The 16,598-nt window shown below is 40.4% G+C and overlaps 2 protein-coding genes across 2 annotated transcripts in view; one reads left to right on the top strand and one right to left on the bottom strand.

The window, feature by feature from the left end:
* Positions 1-16,598, top strand: part of LOC134634825 (zinc finger protein 224-like) — a 212,177-nt gene that overhangs the window by 176,668 nt on the left and 18,911 nt on the right. The window lies entirely within an intron of this gene.
* LOC134634826 (zinc finger protein 227-like) lies at positions 6,103-16,168 on the bottom strand. The gene is made up of 4 exons (XM_063484243.1): positions 15,893-16,168; positions 13,882-13,965; positions 7,144-7,740; positions 6,103-6,897 (listed from the first exon to the last, which is right to left on the bottom strand). The coding sequence occupies exons 2-4, from the start codon at positions 13,912-13,914 to the stop codon at positions 6,337-6,339; spliced, it is 1,191 nt and encodes a 396-aa protein (XP_063340313.1). The 5' UTR covers positions 13,915-13,965; positions 15,893-16,168; the 3' UTR covers positions 6,103-6,336.

Genomic DNA, 16,598 nt, shown 5'->3' with positions numbered 1-16,598 from the left:
TAAATAATTATCTGAAGCTTACAACCAAAGTTTTTATCTGACGTAAAATGTATAGAAATCATACATATACCAACAAGACAGTGTACATCACTGTCACAACAGCGTTTGTTTTCATTCAAAGGCTTTATGGCTTTTCCTATAATACCTGGTGGGCCGGTCTCTAGTCAAAATGCCCGGGCCGATTTTTTGTCCCAGTCTAGCCCTGGGCACAACACGCAGTGAATTAATCTGAGAGGGTGCACTAAAAAATAAATGGCCATGTCAGCGGTGCACATCGCAAATCAGCTCGCAAAGACACATTAGTTGTGCCGCTTCTTAATGACGGTATCTTAGCTAGCTTCCTAAGATCCACAAGGAAGGTGTCCCTCTCAGACCCATAGTCAGTAGCATAAACTCAGCCACTTATAACATTGCAAAACACCTTGCTACCATCCTTGCACCTCTGGTGGGGAACACCCCACACCACATCAAGAACTCCACCGACTTCACCGACAAGGTCCAGAAACTTACCCTGGATCCAGATGAAACCATGGTGTCCTTTGATGTAGTCTCTCTCTTCACTTGCATACCCACCACGGAGGCTGTGGAGACTGTCAGAAAACGATTACAAGAAGACAACTCCTTGGAGGACAGGACCAACTTCACACCCGATCAGATCTGCACACTGTTAGACCTCTGCCTCACCACTACATATTTCAAGTACAACGAGGGTTTCTACAGACAAAAACATGGCTGTGCCATGGGCTCCCCCGTGTCACCTATTGTAGCCAACCTTTACATGGAGGAAGTGGAAAGAAAGGCTCTTGGCTCTTTTAAAGGGAGAGTACCCAGCCACTGGTACAGATATGTAGACGACACCTGGGTCAAAATCAAAACACAAGAAGTGGAATCCTTCACTGGGCACATTAACGCCGTGGATAAAAACATCAAGTTCACCAGGGAAGACACAAAGGACAACTGCTTGCCCTTCCTGGACTGCGCTGTGCACATTGAAGAAAACGGCAACCTCAACATTGAAGTTTACCGGAAGCCCACACACGGACCAGTACCTCCTCTTTGACTCCCATCACCCTCTGGAACACAAACTTGGAGTAATCAGGACCCTACACCACCGGGCAGAACATGTTCCCTCTAAGCCTGAAGGGAAAAAGAAGGAACACACACATGTAAAGGAAGCACTCAAAACATGCGGTTATCCTAACTGGGCGTTCATGAAGTCAGCAAAGATGCACAGAAAAGAAGATCAGACACCAGCGAGGGAGGATAAGAAAGACAGACGCAACAACGTTGTCATCCCCTATGTAGCTGGTGTATCAGAGAAACTCAGGAGAGTTTTCTCCAAGCACGACATCCCAGTGTACTTCAGACCCAGCAGCACACTCAGACACAAACTGGTTCACCCGAAAGACAAAACTCCAAAACACAGACTTAACAACGTGGTGTATGCTGTACAGTGCAGCGAGGAATGCCCAGACCTCTACATTGGAGAGACCAAACAGCCACTTCACAAGCGCATGGCACAACATAGAAGAGCCACCTCCACAGGACAAGACTCAGCAGTTCATCTGCATCTTAAGGATAAAGGTCACTCTTTTGAGGATGCCAATGTTCACATTTTGGACAGAGAGGACAGATGGTTTGAAAGAGGAGTGAAAGAAGCCATCTATGTCCACTGTGAGCGACCATCTTTGAACAGAGGCGGTGGTTTACGACACCAATTGTCTGCCATCTATAATCCAGTTTTGAGATCCCTTCCCAGACGCCTTAACGCCCACTCACATTCTGGGCCATCTGACCTCAGGAATTCACATGATAGGGTGGGGCCAGGTTTCACAATGAGCTCACCCGAAACCCTGGCTGATTAGGTCCCACACCCGCTTTCACACCTTGGCTCATGTGATTAGAGGATCACCAGGGGGTCCTTTGTCCCTCTTTGGGGGGATACTCCCACTGGGTTTAAATCTGGGACTCTCGGCCATTTGACCTTAGAACTGAAGAAGCTTCTCGGATGAGAGGTGAAACGTCTTCAAGCAACTTTAAGAAGTCCAGACGCTTTTCTTTCCAAGCTCCTTAGACTACGATGACCTGGATGACTGAGAACCTTCACAGACACTTAGCTAGCAACCCCAACTATCAGATTCAACTTGTAATTGGCTAAAAATAACTTAGCCTACCGGTGAGAGGGACGTTGCTAGCTTTCCACATTTCGACACTTCAAATGCTTCAGGATCTGTCCGCTCAGCACAGCATCAGCACCACGGAAATACACGGATACATCCGTAGACTCGAGACACAATGCATTTTTGGGACTTTCAGGTGTATGGACCAATGTTTTATTTTCTGATCAAACCAGAAATCTTTAATGAGCAGCTAGATTTGTCCCGCATTAACTGTCGAAGCAGCTGGAATCCACAGCTGTGCGTGTTCATGGAGCTGCATTTTCACCTTCTGGACATCACTGCCTGACAAGTTTAACTGTCTTCAGAACATTGCAGAGGCCTTATTGACAGTATTTGGCTCTACATATCTGTGTGAGCAGATTTTTTCTCACATGAGTGTCCTCAGGTAGTCGTCTGAATGCTGGACACTCGGAGACCAGAGATCCCATTAACATGTATATCTCTGTATTAACAAACATGCCATATTGGCCCAGTTTATTTTTCTTATCATTGTTGTGAGGAGACCATAAATAGCATTTGTATTTTCTGTTGTACAGTTCATTTGCTGTTATGGATAAAAAGTGTCTTTTTTTTGTTTCAAAATAGCTGATAACTATTCGCTGATAGCTGCCAACATCTGCAAATAAATATAATTCTATAAAGTGGTTCTATATAGTGTGTAACTATTAATATAGAGCATTATTGAATTTATTGCTAATGCAATCATATGGCACACTGACTTCTGAGGAAATTTTAAATGGCACTGGCCATCAGAAAGGCGAGTGTCTACCCCTGTACTGGACTGTATGTAGCGGAGATGACCGAGGGCTCTCGCGCTCACTTTATAGAATTTTGAAAACCCATAGGTGCAAATTATCAGTCTGTATCATAATGTCTGGTGTTTTTGTGTCTGTTGGTTTGTTTTTATTTTGTTTTATTTTGCGAGTTGGTTATTAGATGCCACTCCAGCCAGCCAGAGAATCGCCGTTGCCCCACCCTCTCCTCCCTGTGCCGCAAGCAGCAGGCGCACCTCACAAAGGGCTGTAGGGCTTTCTGTGGCCTAAAGGCATTCATTTTTCCATTATTTTTGCAGCAAAATGAAAATTTCCCTTGCCAAAAAATTTAACAGGGTTATAATCGGGTGTATAAGAAAGTGGGGAGGGTTTTATGGCTTACAATTTATAAAAAAAAAATAAAATAAAATAAAGATCTGGTTTCTACTATGCAGATTTTCACCAATCGCGGGGGTCCCAGAATGTAACCTCTGAGATAATCTAAGGAATACCGTGTGAAAATTGCTCCCATACGTAGTGCTTTGACACATATTAATGTCAGCCGGCTAACATCTTGATGCATTCTCAATCATCCAGGAAAGTATATCTCCAAAAGTTGATTCTGTTCGTCTGGACGTAGAGTTTTCAGTGGGAGAAACGTTTCGTCATTCATCCAAGTGACTTCTTCAGTCTCAGCTGACTGCAGCTTTTCCCAATCTTATAAACAGTACATTTACATAATGACTTAAACCAGTCATTATGCATAGTCATTATAGTCATTATAAGATTGGGGAAACCTGCAGTCAGCTGAGACTGAAGAAGTCACTTGGATGAATGACGAAACGTTTGGTAATTATGTATGTATGTACGTGTGTGTACATATATATGTGTGTGTGTGTATGTATATTGTGTGAAGTTTGTGCATTTCGGTGCTTTGTACTTGTGACATGTGCAATGAAAATAAAGTTGAATTCTATTCTATTCATGTTACAACCAGATGAACATGAGAAGCTTTTATCACAGTATCTGCACTTGTATGGTTTCTCTCCTGTGTGGATTCATTTATGGTTTTTAAGATGACAGAGGATGACCCACACTGGTCACAGAGGTGCTTTTTAACCTCACTGTGACAGAGATCATGTTGTTTTAATTCACTTGGGGTGGGGAAGCCTCTCCCACATTCATTACAGTAGTTTGTTTTATCTCCAGTGTGAACACATTTTAATTGCACTTTTGAAGGAAACCTCATCCTTTTAGCATTGTGGAGTGGAGTGGAGAACAGCCAGATCTCCTCCTCTGAATAAACCTCCACCTGTGCCACTGAAAACAGTTAAATTAGTTTGAATCTAGAATCATGACTCCAGCTATTTGTTGTGAGACCAGTTCTTTATTTTCACACGAACTGTTTAATAACAAGAACTACACAGAGTTAATCAAATTTAACTAATGCTTTGACAATACAAACTTAAAATCAACAAGCAGAAATCAACAGCTCCAGAACATGTGGATCATAAAACAACATTTGGACTTCAAGGATACAGTAAATACACTAAAATAAAAGGAGGAGCCAAAAGTAGAAGTTAAATAGAATTTGAATTAACTTTAAAAAAAAAAAAGAAGTAATCTGTAATCTTTTAAAATGGTCCTGATGTGTGCTGCTGTTTTTTACTTTAAACAATTCTTTGCTGCAACTGTGAATATGGTTTGGAGTGTGATGTCATGGGAGGGGGCGTGGCCACGATTTTGGGTCGAGCTGCCATGTTAGTAGGCCAAACAAAGGGCTACAGGAGCGAAAGCACATGGAAACATCAGCTATGGCTCGCACTTGCTGTGTTGTCGGTTGCAATGTTAGATCGCACGATCGGGAAGGGAATAAGCTGGAAAATGGGCTCTTTTTATCGTTTCCCCTGCTGGAAGCAACGCGAGGGATCTCATGTATGTTACCAAACGAAGATGTCAGGCTTGGGTAGCAGTGGTGAGACGAGCTGATATCGAGTTCTCTGCCATTATTTTTTGTTGGTGTGCTCCCCATATTTTCATTCCGGTAAGTTCTAAAGAAATTCATATTGCTCTTTATAGACTTTTAGTTTTGTTTTCAATGCGCTGAGGTCATAGAAAATTAGAACAAACATCCTAATGTGTGATCCAGCAGAACTATGTTCTGTTTATGGAGTAGCTTATCGGTGACAACTCCTCCAGACTAGCAAGTGGAATTTGCCTTTTTTGCAGACGGCTCCTTTTGCTTTTCACTGCAGACGGTGTGTTTATGTTCTCATCTAGAGCAATTTTTGGGGCAGCTGCTGAGGAGAAGTCAATGTTATGTGCGACCTCTGGCTATATCTTGGTCATATGGTCAACGTACTCACAACGTGGAGGCTTAAAAATGGCCAAATCTTGTACCCAATCGTTTGTGAATGAGATGTGCGCCTCCAGGGATTTATAATTCTGAAAATGATTCGCCGTGTATGCTTTGACTCCACAGACAAAGTACCAGAAGGTATTAGGGTAGGACAATGGCGGTAGGTCTTCAGGGTTTCTACTCCACTGCCGTATTTCATACGGGTCCACATTACCAATGCATGCTATTGTTTCCAAGTACCATCTCTTGGCGTCCGGGCTTAATCGCTCTCGATACAGTCCTTTGACTTTTGAGCTGATTTTAAGCATGGTTCTGGCAGTCGTCCTTCCAACACAGTGTGTTTGTTTTGATTCGTGGCCTTCTAACATGGTGCCGCGATCCCACAATGCACTGCGGCGTTACGTCAACTCCAAAGCCCTATAAGAATGTGTTCTTTGACTGATTAAATAATGGTTACACTGACTCACTGCTCCACCTTCTGGTACAAACTGGTATTACATGGAAGTACAGCCCAACACCAGTTTAGCTTGAGTTTCTTTATTCTGGACACAAAGTCACAGCAGTTGTTGTTGCTTCAGAAAACAAGTTAGATTTGGGAAAAAAGCAATAAGTTAAAATGAAATGTAAAAAAATGTTTCTATGCACATCTGCAGTTTTGAAACAATATCAGTTTGGTAATATAAAATAAAATGTATTCCTATAACTTCTATAATGCAGTAAAAAGTACAACACTACTAGAGAACAAAGATTAAAATGTAACAGGGATAACATTTTAGAATATTAAAATCCCTCAAAGGAAAAAAAAAACTTGATGTACATATCTATACTTGCAGCTTCCTAAATGTAACATCCAGGTTTATTCACTGCAGGTCCATAAATCAGAGCTACCCCAACAGGTCCAAGTGTGACATCAGCTGACACTCTTTACAGGAGATTCCATCTGAACTCTGTGGAGCCTGATCTCAAGGTTTTTAAGTCTGACCCTGAAACAGGAAGAGGATCTTTCTGTCTCTGCAGATTCATTGTCATCCAGTGATGAGAGTGATCACAGTCCTGCATGATCACGCCGATGGTTGTGCAGAGCAGATAATGAAGTGAATGTTTTTGCACATTGGTAACAGTGAAAAAGTTTATTAACAGAGTGCGATCGTTTGTGTTTGGAGTATGAACTGAGATTCATGAAGCTCTTGTCACACTGGTCACAGCTGAAGTTCCCTTCAATGTGTGTACTCTCATGAAGGTTACGACAACTTGATTGTGAAAAGCTCTTGTCACAGTGTCTGCACTTGTATGGTTTCTCTCCTGTGTGGACTCGTTTATGCTTTTTAAGGTCACATGCAGTGGTGAAGGATGACCCACATTGGTCACAGAGGTGCTTTTTAACCCCACTGTGACAGAGTTCATGTATTTTTAATTCACTTGGGGTGGGGAAGCCTCTCCCACATTCTTTGCAGTAGTTCATTTTATCTCCAGTGTGTCTACGCTGATGTAATTTTAGGCCCCGCTGCTGATTGAAAGTTTTTCCACAAAGGTCACAACGAAACGCTTTCCCACCACCACAGCGATGACAGGGTTGAGAAGTGGATCCATCTGTGTCGCTCTGCTTCTAAACAAAGAGACAAAGACAGTGTAAGTCAGGGAATTCCTTCAACATTTTTGCAAGAATTAATAAATAGCACATTAGAATTTGATGAACTGCCCAGCACTGCCGTTATATGCAGCATAATCCCTAAAAGGCAAACACAGTTTATTTTACAGAATTTTTCGAAACAGTTTCCTGTTCATCATTTCCTTGTTTTCTTTCTGTCCTGTCAATTAAGGTCAAAATAAATAAACGAGGAAAAATACATACCTCACAGTAACTGCACTTGTAGAGTTTCTTTCTGGTGTGGATATGTTGGTGTTTTTTCAGGAGCCGTAGCGTTATAAAAGCCTTATTACACAGGCCACATTTATAAGGTCTCTCCATAGCGTGTGTAAACATGTGGTGGTGTAATTCTGTGTCTGTTGCGCACTTTTTGCCACATTGATCACAGTAGTAATCACCATGTAGCGTGTGAATGGGCAGTTGTATATTTTGGTATCCTAACTGGCTGAAAGTTTTTCCACACATGTCACAGTCCTCCACCTTAATTCCAGGGTGGGTAACTTGATACATCGGTGAGCTGCTACACTGAGTGAAAACTCTGCCGCACTGATCGCAGCTGAGCGCTTTAACGCTGCAGTGTATGAGTTGGTGTGTTTTTAAGTGTTCAGGCTTAGTAAAAGATTTTTCACACAAGTCACAGCTAAATTGTCTCTCTTCAGTGTGGATGAGTTGATGACATTTCAGGTTAGACTGCCCAGTAAAATCCTTCCCACACTCGTCACAGCTGTATGTTTCCTCTGCCTTATTTCTGTGAGGTTTGTCGGCCTCCTGAGAGCACTGACTTCTCTCTCCATGTTGGTCCTGCAGTGACAGAGATACAGAGGCAGTGAGTGAAATGCAGTCCTCAAACAAACTGAACCTCCCTCCATTAACACTTGAAATATGTTGAAGATGCCAACTGCCACTAGAATTTTAGATGATTCCCTAAAATATTTGTTATAAATATAGAAACAGTGACTAGATCAAAAGAAAGAGGACAATATGTCTGTGAAGGCTCTCAGTCCTCCAGGTCATCGTTGTCTAAAGCGTCTGGACTTCTTTAAGTTTCCTTGAAGATGTTTCACCTCTAATCCGAGAAGTTTCTTCAGCTCCAACTGGTGGAGAGTCCCAGATTTTAAGCCCTATGGGAGTGTTCCCGTGGACCCTGTATTGATACTCTATGTAATCACACCTTCACCGAAACCTTGGCTGATTGTGACCCATGCCCATTTTCACAGCTTACCTTTTACGATTAGGTAGAGGATCAAAAGGGGGTCCATGACCCTAGACTTAAAGTCCAGACAGTCCGAAGAAAAAGATGAGGAGGGTAGATATATTTTGGTTATATTTTGATAGAAGGATCTTTGATTAACGTGGTAGTACCTTTTTCTTTTTACAAGAAGATAATAGAGTTTATGATTTGTCCGTCTAAAGCAGTGGTTCCCAAACTTTTTTTTGCTAGGCCCCCCTTTGTTTGACAAGAAAAATCTTAACGCCCGCCCCCCCCCCAAAAAAAACCAAACAAAAACAAAACATCCTCCAACCACACACACCCATATTTTGTTTTCAAACGTCATTGCGGTTCATTTCACACGTCAAACATTTAGTGAACAATTAAACAAATACAATAAAATTGCAATAAATTACAGGTAGTAATAAAATACACTACGAACTCTTTTACACTACGTCCACACCTACACGGGTATTTTTTTAAAACGCAGCTGTTTCTATGCGTTTGGGTCTTTCGTCCACACGTAAACGGCGTTTCAAATCACCGAAAACAGAGGTTTTTTAAAACTCAGTTTTTGCGTTTACGTGTGGACGAGGAATACAGAGTTCGTCACGCAACGTCAAAGGTATGTGCCTTTTTTCACATCACGGTGTGCGCCACGTTATTGTTTACATGAGATGAATATCTACAATGGCAGATAGAGACGAAATACTGTTAATCTGACTATCTTCAGGTTTTACACGCTTACATATACACACGCAGTTACTGTCCCTCCATTTAGAAAGGCAGAGGCATCACGGTGTAATTATTTTACATGTAGTTGTTTTTTTCCTGTGTAATAACATTCGACATTGTTATCAATACATTTTTCAAAAATGCCTCTCTGTGCAAAATGGGTTCAACAACATAAACAACTGTCGGATACTGTTTGTCCGTGATTTGGACAGGGGGAACAAACAATGATGAAAACAGTTTATTTTGCGACACCACGAAACAAACGATAGTGTAAAATGAAACGATAGATGTTATTATATCGTCATCCGATATATATCGTTATATCGAACAGCCCTACTTACAGGAAAACAAAAGAGATATAATATGGAGATTTAACTCCAGCCTACTTAACAATGCTAATTTTAGGAAAGAAATGGAATGGAATTCAAATGTACATGAAAGAAAATGATAATGGAAAGGTGTCCCCACTGATACTGTGGGATGCAGGAAAGGCAGTATTAAGAGGAAAAACTATTGCAGCTGCCTCAGGGAAAAAGAAACTTTACCAGGAAAAATTACAGGATTCATAAAAACAGCTGAGGCAGCTAGAAAGCAGCCATGCATTAAAAAAACAAACTCCAACTACACTAGAACAAATTAAGAAACTAAGAAATGAAATTTACTTAATATACACTCAGGAAATTGAAAAAAAGATGCTATTTTCTAGACAAAGATATTACAAAAACGGGTCTAAATTTACAAAATTATTGGCATCGAAACTTTAGAAACGTCCAGCAGACAATACAATATACAAAATAAGAGATCCCCAGAAAAACATAATAGATAGTAAGCAGGACAAGATCCAGTCTGTCTTTGAAACCTTTTGTAAACAACTCTTTTCTAAAACTATGGATGTCAGAATTGATCAAATGGACATATTTCTTGAAACTCTCAATTTACCTGTCATGAATGAAGACCAGAATAAACAACTAGCCTCTGAAATAACGGTAAAGGAGTTAGAAAATGCCATGAGAAACCTGAAAGCTAATAAATCGCCAGGAAGTCATGGGTTCACATCCGAATTCTATGAAGCATTCAAAGAGGATCTTATCCTTATACTGAGAAAAACATGCAATTGGGCACTTGAAAAGGCACAAATCCCACCTACCTGGAAAGAAGCAATTATATCTCTCATACCGAAGAAGGCCAAGGATAAGAAAGAATGTGGGTCCTAAGGCCAATTTCTGTACTTAATGTAGATTACCGTATCTATACATCCATTATGACAAAACGAATGGAAAAAATACTCACTAACCTGATACATAATGATCAAGCTGTCTTTATACATAAACGTCAAACGTAACGCAAGACGCGCTTTACACATAATGAACTACATACAACAACATACAGAACAGGCAGTGATCCTAAGCCTTGACACTGAAAAGGCATTTGACTCGGCTTGTTGGCAATACCTATATAGAGTTTTGCATAAATTTGGTTTTAATGAGCTGGTGATGAACAATGTACAGGCGTTATATGAAATCTAACTGCAAGGCTTAGGATTAATGGTCACCTAACTCAACCTCTAACATTGGAGAGAGGAGTGAGAGCTGCGCCTGGTCTCCTCTTTTCTTTGCTATATTTCTGGAGCCGCTAGCCCAGTATATAAGGCAAAACTGAAAAATTACAGGTGAAAAGGTGATGTGGAACACAAAATAGCATGCTATGCCAATGATGTACTGCCGGAGGTAATGAACCGTCTTAAAAACATTGGCCCAATGACAGGATATAAAATGAATCTAAGTAAAACTGATGCCCTTATTTATAATTATAGTCCATCTGAAAAACTCAAACAAGCACAACCACTGAAATGGAACAGGCTCAATTAAATACCTGGGGGTAACACTTACTAAAGATACAAAAAGACTATTTAACAAAAATTACAACCATTTATATCAACGAGTCAAAGAGGAACTTAAATTCTAGAGCATAAGCTCTAGAACAGAAACCAACAAAATTAATGTTTTACCAAGATTTCTATAATTGTTTCAGACTCTAGCACGCCAGATTAACCAAAAAGATATTTTTGAATGGGATAAAGCGATCTCTAGAGTTATATGGCAAATGAAACGACCCAGAATACAATCCAAAACATTACAACTGCCCATAGAGAACGGTGGCTGGGGCTTACCATGTTTAAAAAAATATTATATAAAGCCAAACAATAACATTTTTAAGTTATACAAGTGATATGTCATGTTTAACCTGAGTAGCGAAAGACTGCAGAGAGTTTGAAAATGATATGCCAGGAGTTCGCTCTTCTCGCCGGCTCTAGTGAGCCTCTAACGCCTGGCTAGCTATCAAGCTAGTGGGTAACAGACGTCTCCAAAAGTCGGAGCACTTTTGCAAATATGTGATGTCTTGATAAACCGAGGAGGGTATTTGAAGTTTACACAGCTACATTCTCGCCTGAAAATATCCCAAAAGTTTATTTCGTGACCCAGAAAGAGTAATATAAAAAAATAAAAAGCTGCTGCCATTGTTCGAAATTGGAATTGGCTGGGCCAATTCCGGGATAGGTTGCACCACAAAGGATACACCCGACCCATCCTTCAAATATGGGGAAAAGCAGGACGCATTTGTCAGCCGCATTTGGAGAAGTTGTCGAATTTGGACAGCCTTTGTTGAGTCATGTCAAGTAATACAAATGCGGCCTCCGAAGGATGTGGCTCCTGGATTTGGACACATCTACGATACCAGAGACTGCTTCTTCTTCTTCTTCTGTGTTTAACAACAGTTGGCATCCTTGCAGATGCATTGCTGCCATCTTCTGTTTCCACTCTTAAATCCTACTACTTATTCCTGTGTCTTTCAGGAGCTTACAAAGTTTCAAATGATGCATCGACTATTAAATTAGTCGTCAACAATTTTGATAGCCGATGTAATCGTGACTAGTCGACTAATCGTGGCAGCCCTAGACCCAATCCATCAAAAAATAGCCAGGAAATTCTGATTTGCTGGAACTGAGATGTTTATTAACCCTTCTAACAAAATCCACAAAAATGTTTTTGGGATATCATGCTGCTTATGATATATGTTTTGTATCGCATTTGATACATTGGGCATTTTTGGCAACTTTTTGTTAATAACAATATTAATTTTAGACAAAAAAGGAGACATTTGTCCAAAACATTTTGAAATTATAGAATGTGTTTTACAGTTTTTCCTCTCAGGAACTCATGTATCAAATATGACACAAATGCCATTATAGGGTTAAGGGTGGGGCCCCCCTGTCTCCTGGAGATAGGCAGCAATCTCAGTGATCTTGCTGTGACTGTGCATGGTTCTTCCTCCTTCTTCTGAGGTCCCTCAGAAAAGTGTTCTGTTTGTTAAATATATTAACTGTTAAATGTATCCAGATCTTGTTTCTTCAGACTTCAGTCCTCCGATAAACAGCACAGAAGAAGTTTGGCAAAGTTTTGGAAATTTTTTCATGTTACTAAGCAACATACTCAACTCTGCTGCTCAACCCAAGAATGCATTTTCTTCCATTTAAGGGGAAATAAACAGGATTTATTGCCCAGAAGCATTGTTACCTCAAAGACATAATGCACCAAACACAAATTTCCTTACTTTTTGTGCTATGTAAGGTTGGGCGATATGTAAAATCTTTCCAGCTGACATTCATCAGTCCAACAAAATGACGATAGGCGATATATTTGCGCAGGGAATATTTTACCTTCTTTTCTTGTTTTATTACTATTAATATAGCTACTTTTGGGATTATTCATTAATTTAGTTATTTATTTTAGATTTGCCAAATCGCACAAAAGATGTAACATTGGGTGTGAGATTTTTTTAATGTTCGCTGAAAGAGACATTTTGATTTTCAACTTGTTTATTTTTGTATTTGTTGTCATGTAAGATGGATAAACACTGTAACGGCCCGTAAACACGGTTATAGTGGGGGGAAAAAAGCCAGTTTCTCTTTGTTTCCCTCTCAACCATTGTGGGTTTTTAAAAAAATTAAATAAAATGTTTTTGTTTTTTTCTGAACATAGGCTACTGCCTTTGTGATTCGCTGATTTGAAGAGGCGCACTCTGAGGAGGGAGCATTTGCTCGCAGCTGGAAGAGGTTGCCGTTAAAACAGCGCTATTATTTGTTTCTGTTGACTGCTTCTCTTATCTTCAACCAACATTATTGCCAAACTTACCCATGGGCAAATAAATAAATCGCTCTTGTAAAAATCGCTCTTGTTGTGTGTTTATAAGACATGAGGGCGGCGCATATTTAGAGACTACTCTGGTGTTTGACCAGAGAGCTCTCTCCATGCTGCAGCATGTGATTTAACCAAATCAAAAGACACTCATCAAGTGTTTGCAGTTTATTTAAAAACTTATACGGCATATGCTTTCCTATAAGTTACATGGCTGGTTTTAACCCTGTATTGCCTAATCGAATCCTAGATAATTTGACTACTTAATTTCTTCCAGTTGCCTTTCTTTGCCCCACTATTTCCTGTACACTGTCTTTCCTTTGACCCATGTGTCCCACTTGTACTGACACTTCTTTTTCTGACCTTTCTCAATTTTATGCCGATGACATCCAGCTGTGCACGTCTTTAAAGGCTCATCAGATAAATGAGCTTCTAGCCTAGTTGAGGGAATAGTGACTGGCTCTCCAGTAATTGCTTTGTTTTAAACTCTTGCAAGTCTGAGTGTAATGTCTTGTAAAGTAATGCACAGGAATGTGAGATGTGAGAACCACAATGAAAATGACATTACAGAAGAAAAATGTGTATTGGAAAATTTCTTATATTAAGAATTGTGGCTTTAATATAAAACTGATTAACAGAACATTTGTTTCAGTGTTCTGTAAAAAACTTCTCGTGTAAAAAATCTTTACACGTCTTGTTGTTTGAATTTCAGTAATGCATGTAGGAACAAGGCTAAATCTGGTGCTAGTTATAATCCTAATCACACAGCAGCTGATAAAGTCCACACAGTTTCTTCCTCACCTTTTGTGTTGAATCCATCGTTTCCTCCATCATGACTGAGTCCAAGTGGCTGAAAATGTTCCTCTGCTGCTCAGCGATGATCAGCTGGACACAAAACAGATCTTTATTAGGATTCCACTTGAGCTGCAGCGATTCATCAAGTAACTTGTTCTTAAAAAATCTTAAAAGATCTACTAGCACATGATAATAAAATTCTACATTAAACCCATGCAGTCCCCACTTTTTCTACAGGAGTGATGATGATGATGTCATACTACTTTATTAAGGTGAAGAAATACGTTACATAATCTACAGAAGTGAAAATGATGTTTATGCGCAAGTTCAATAAGGAAGATCTATAATCAGTCATCTGTTTGGTGACCTAGGTGTTCAGCTGCTTTTCTATTTACATGCCCACCACTTTCCCACGCTATTCAAGTCTTCAAAGGGATCTCTCCTTATTGAAATAAACTTTGCAGATGAATTGTTAACTTGGTTTGATAGTGTTTAAATCAGGAGGCTTGCTGAAGGCTGACAACAGCAGCCCTACATTATATGACAGTGATGCCTTTGAACATCAGGGGTGAATCTAAAGGGGGGCTTGGGGTGCATTACACCACATTTGTTTCAGGACTTTAGTAGTGTTAGTATAATTGTATTAATTATTTACATATTTAAAAAAGTAAAAATATACACTACTGGTCAGTAATTCCTACAGGTCTTTCAACTTTTCTGGATTATTTCCAGCCCACTGTGTCTGCATAAAAGCAATGTTGGAACACACTGTGGTACCATACCCCCATGAGCACCAGCTGAACAGTATTTTACTGCAGAAAGTAGTGTGTTGCAACAAAAATGGCACGAAAAGAGATTTAACAATGGAAGAGAGACAGACCAAGAGAAGACTTCAATCCTCGAGCTAAGATAAGTACTGCCTGCCCCATGAAGCACCGCCATTAGACCACTGAAGACTGGAAGAAGGTATCATCATGTTTAACACATTTTTAAATTATTCGTTCTCCTAGTTATTAATAATCTCTGGTTCTCTGTCACAGCATGTCTTTGTCACGTCTTTCTCAGTTCCTCACCCCAACAGGTCTCTGCAGAAGGCTGCCCCTCTCTGAGCTTGGTTTGCTGGAGATTTCTTCTTGTTAAAAGGGAGTTTTTCCTTTCCACTGTCACCAATGCACTTGCTCATAGGGGTCATCTTATTATGGAACTTTCTGTGTTCTGGTGTAGGGGCTTTATCTCATAATATAAAACACCTTGAGGCAACTGTTGTTGTGATTTGGTGCTACATAAATAAAATCAAATTGAACTGAACTTCTTCATTCAGCTGAAAATCTTCTGTAAACAAAGTGAAATAAAACCCAACATTCAATCCACAACATGATTAAAAACATTCTTCTTCTCCCCCCAAATCAAGAGCTGCATATTAACCACCACAATATATTTGTCTTATTAAACTCTATGCTTTTAAATATTCTGCTTCTGCTGATGAGCCAAAAACCTTTCAACTCTCAAAATTCAGCAAAGAATAAGAGAGGGAGAGAGAGAGCAGGCATCAAGGTTAGAGACACTATCTCACAGGAACGAAAGAGCGAGAGAACGACAGAGACACCAGAGGGATCTGCTGCTTATCTCTTTAGAAAATGGGTCCAGGCAGGACCATCAGTAAATAGCCTGGTCCCAGGCCACATGTTCACCTGGAAAATAAAGTTTATTGTGACCCTGATACTGCAGCAGATCGCTCTGATTTCCTGTTATCACTTCAAATAGAAATGAGGCTGTAGAGGTTTGGTGCAGGCAGAAAAACAGCTGCAGGGACAATGAAAAGACTTTTCTGCTCCAACTTCTCCCAGCATGCTGAGCTAATGATTAGCTGGTGTTTTTCTCCAAACACTCTCTCACTCTTCTCTCAACGTGTTCACAATAAACTGTGAACAGACACCGAGGAGAGCAGCAGAAGACCTCATTCAGGAGCTAAACTCAACATGAACTGAACTCACAGTAAAGTTAGCTCGGTGCTTACCTTTAGATGAGCCCACAAACCGAGAGAAACTCCGTGATGAAGCTGGAACTCTTTCCAAACACAGGAAACAGATCAGGGAGCAGAGACCCACGTGGTTCACGCTGATCTCAGCTACGATCCAGGAGACAAGGGTGGGCAGATCGATGCAGATATCGATCCAAACGTTGGTAGTGGTATATGATCGATACTTTAGTTTGTGTCTCTCCTCTAAGTTCACTACTTTACTCCCGTTTCATGAAAAAGCAGCTCTCTCTGCTCGACTCCTCTCCTGCACACACAAATGACTCCGCCCCTTTCTTACTGATCTGCTGTGATTTGTTACTGTGCGATCACGTGATTCGACTGCCCTGAGAAACCACGGGTCGTGTTCGAATTCATTGGCTGTATCCCAATTCACGGTCTGCAGCCTTAAAGTACGCAGCCTCAACGGTCCTCAAGGGCCGCGTACTCAAAGACCGCTAAGGCTGGAAGTGCGAGGCTGGAAATGTGTGGTTGACAGAAATGAAGGAGAACACATTATGTTCATTTGTTTGTTTGTTTCTACACGAGCTTTGTGTGGTTTAATAAGTATCTGAGGCTGAGACCACAGGACTGTAAAACATGATTGTTGGGCTTCATTTCTGTACTGAACAGTCATTTAAGATTAGCTAGTAAATAACAATTAGTTAATGTTGTTCATGAGACTAAAGTCAGTGTAAATATAATG

This window comes from Pelmatolapia mariae, linkage group LG9, assembly GCF_036321145.2.
Source record: "Pelmatolapia mariae isolate MD_Pm_ZW linkage group LG9, Pm_UMD_F_2, whole genome shotgun sequence".
Classification (NCBI taxonomy): Eukaryota; Metazoa; Chordata; class Actinopteri; order Cichliformes; family Cichlidae; genus Pelmatolapia; species Pelmatolapia mariae.
This window is presented reverse-complemented; position numbering and strand designations above follow the sequence as displayed.

What these genes read in the sequence shown, in the direction of transcription:
- LOC134634826 (XM_063484243.1), bottom strand. Translation starts at nt 13,914, where the DNA reads ATGATGGAGGAAACGATGGATTCAACACAAAAG. An exon ending in CGATGGATTCAACACAAAAG is followed by an intron (nt 7,741 to 13,881) that starts GTGAGGAAGAAA and finishes CTGTCACTGCAG; the next exon opens with GACCAACATGGAGAGAGAAG. An exon ending in ACAAGTGCAGTTACTGTGAG is followed by an intron (nt 6,898 to 7,143) that starts GTATGTATTTTT and finishes CTCTTTGTTTAG; the next exon opens with AAGCAGAGCGACACAGATGG.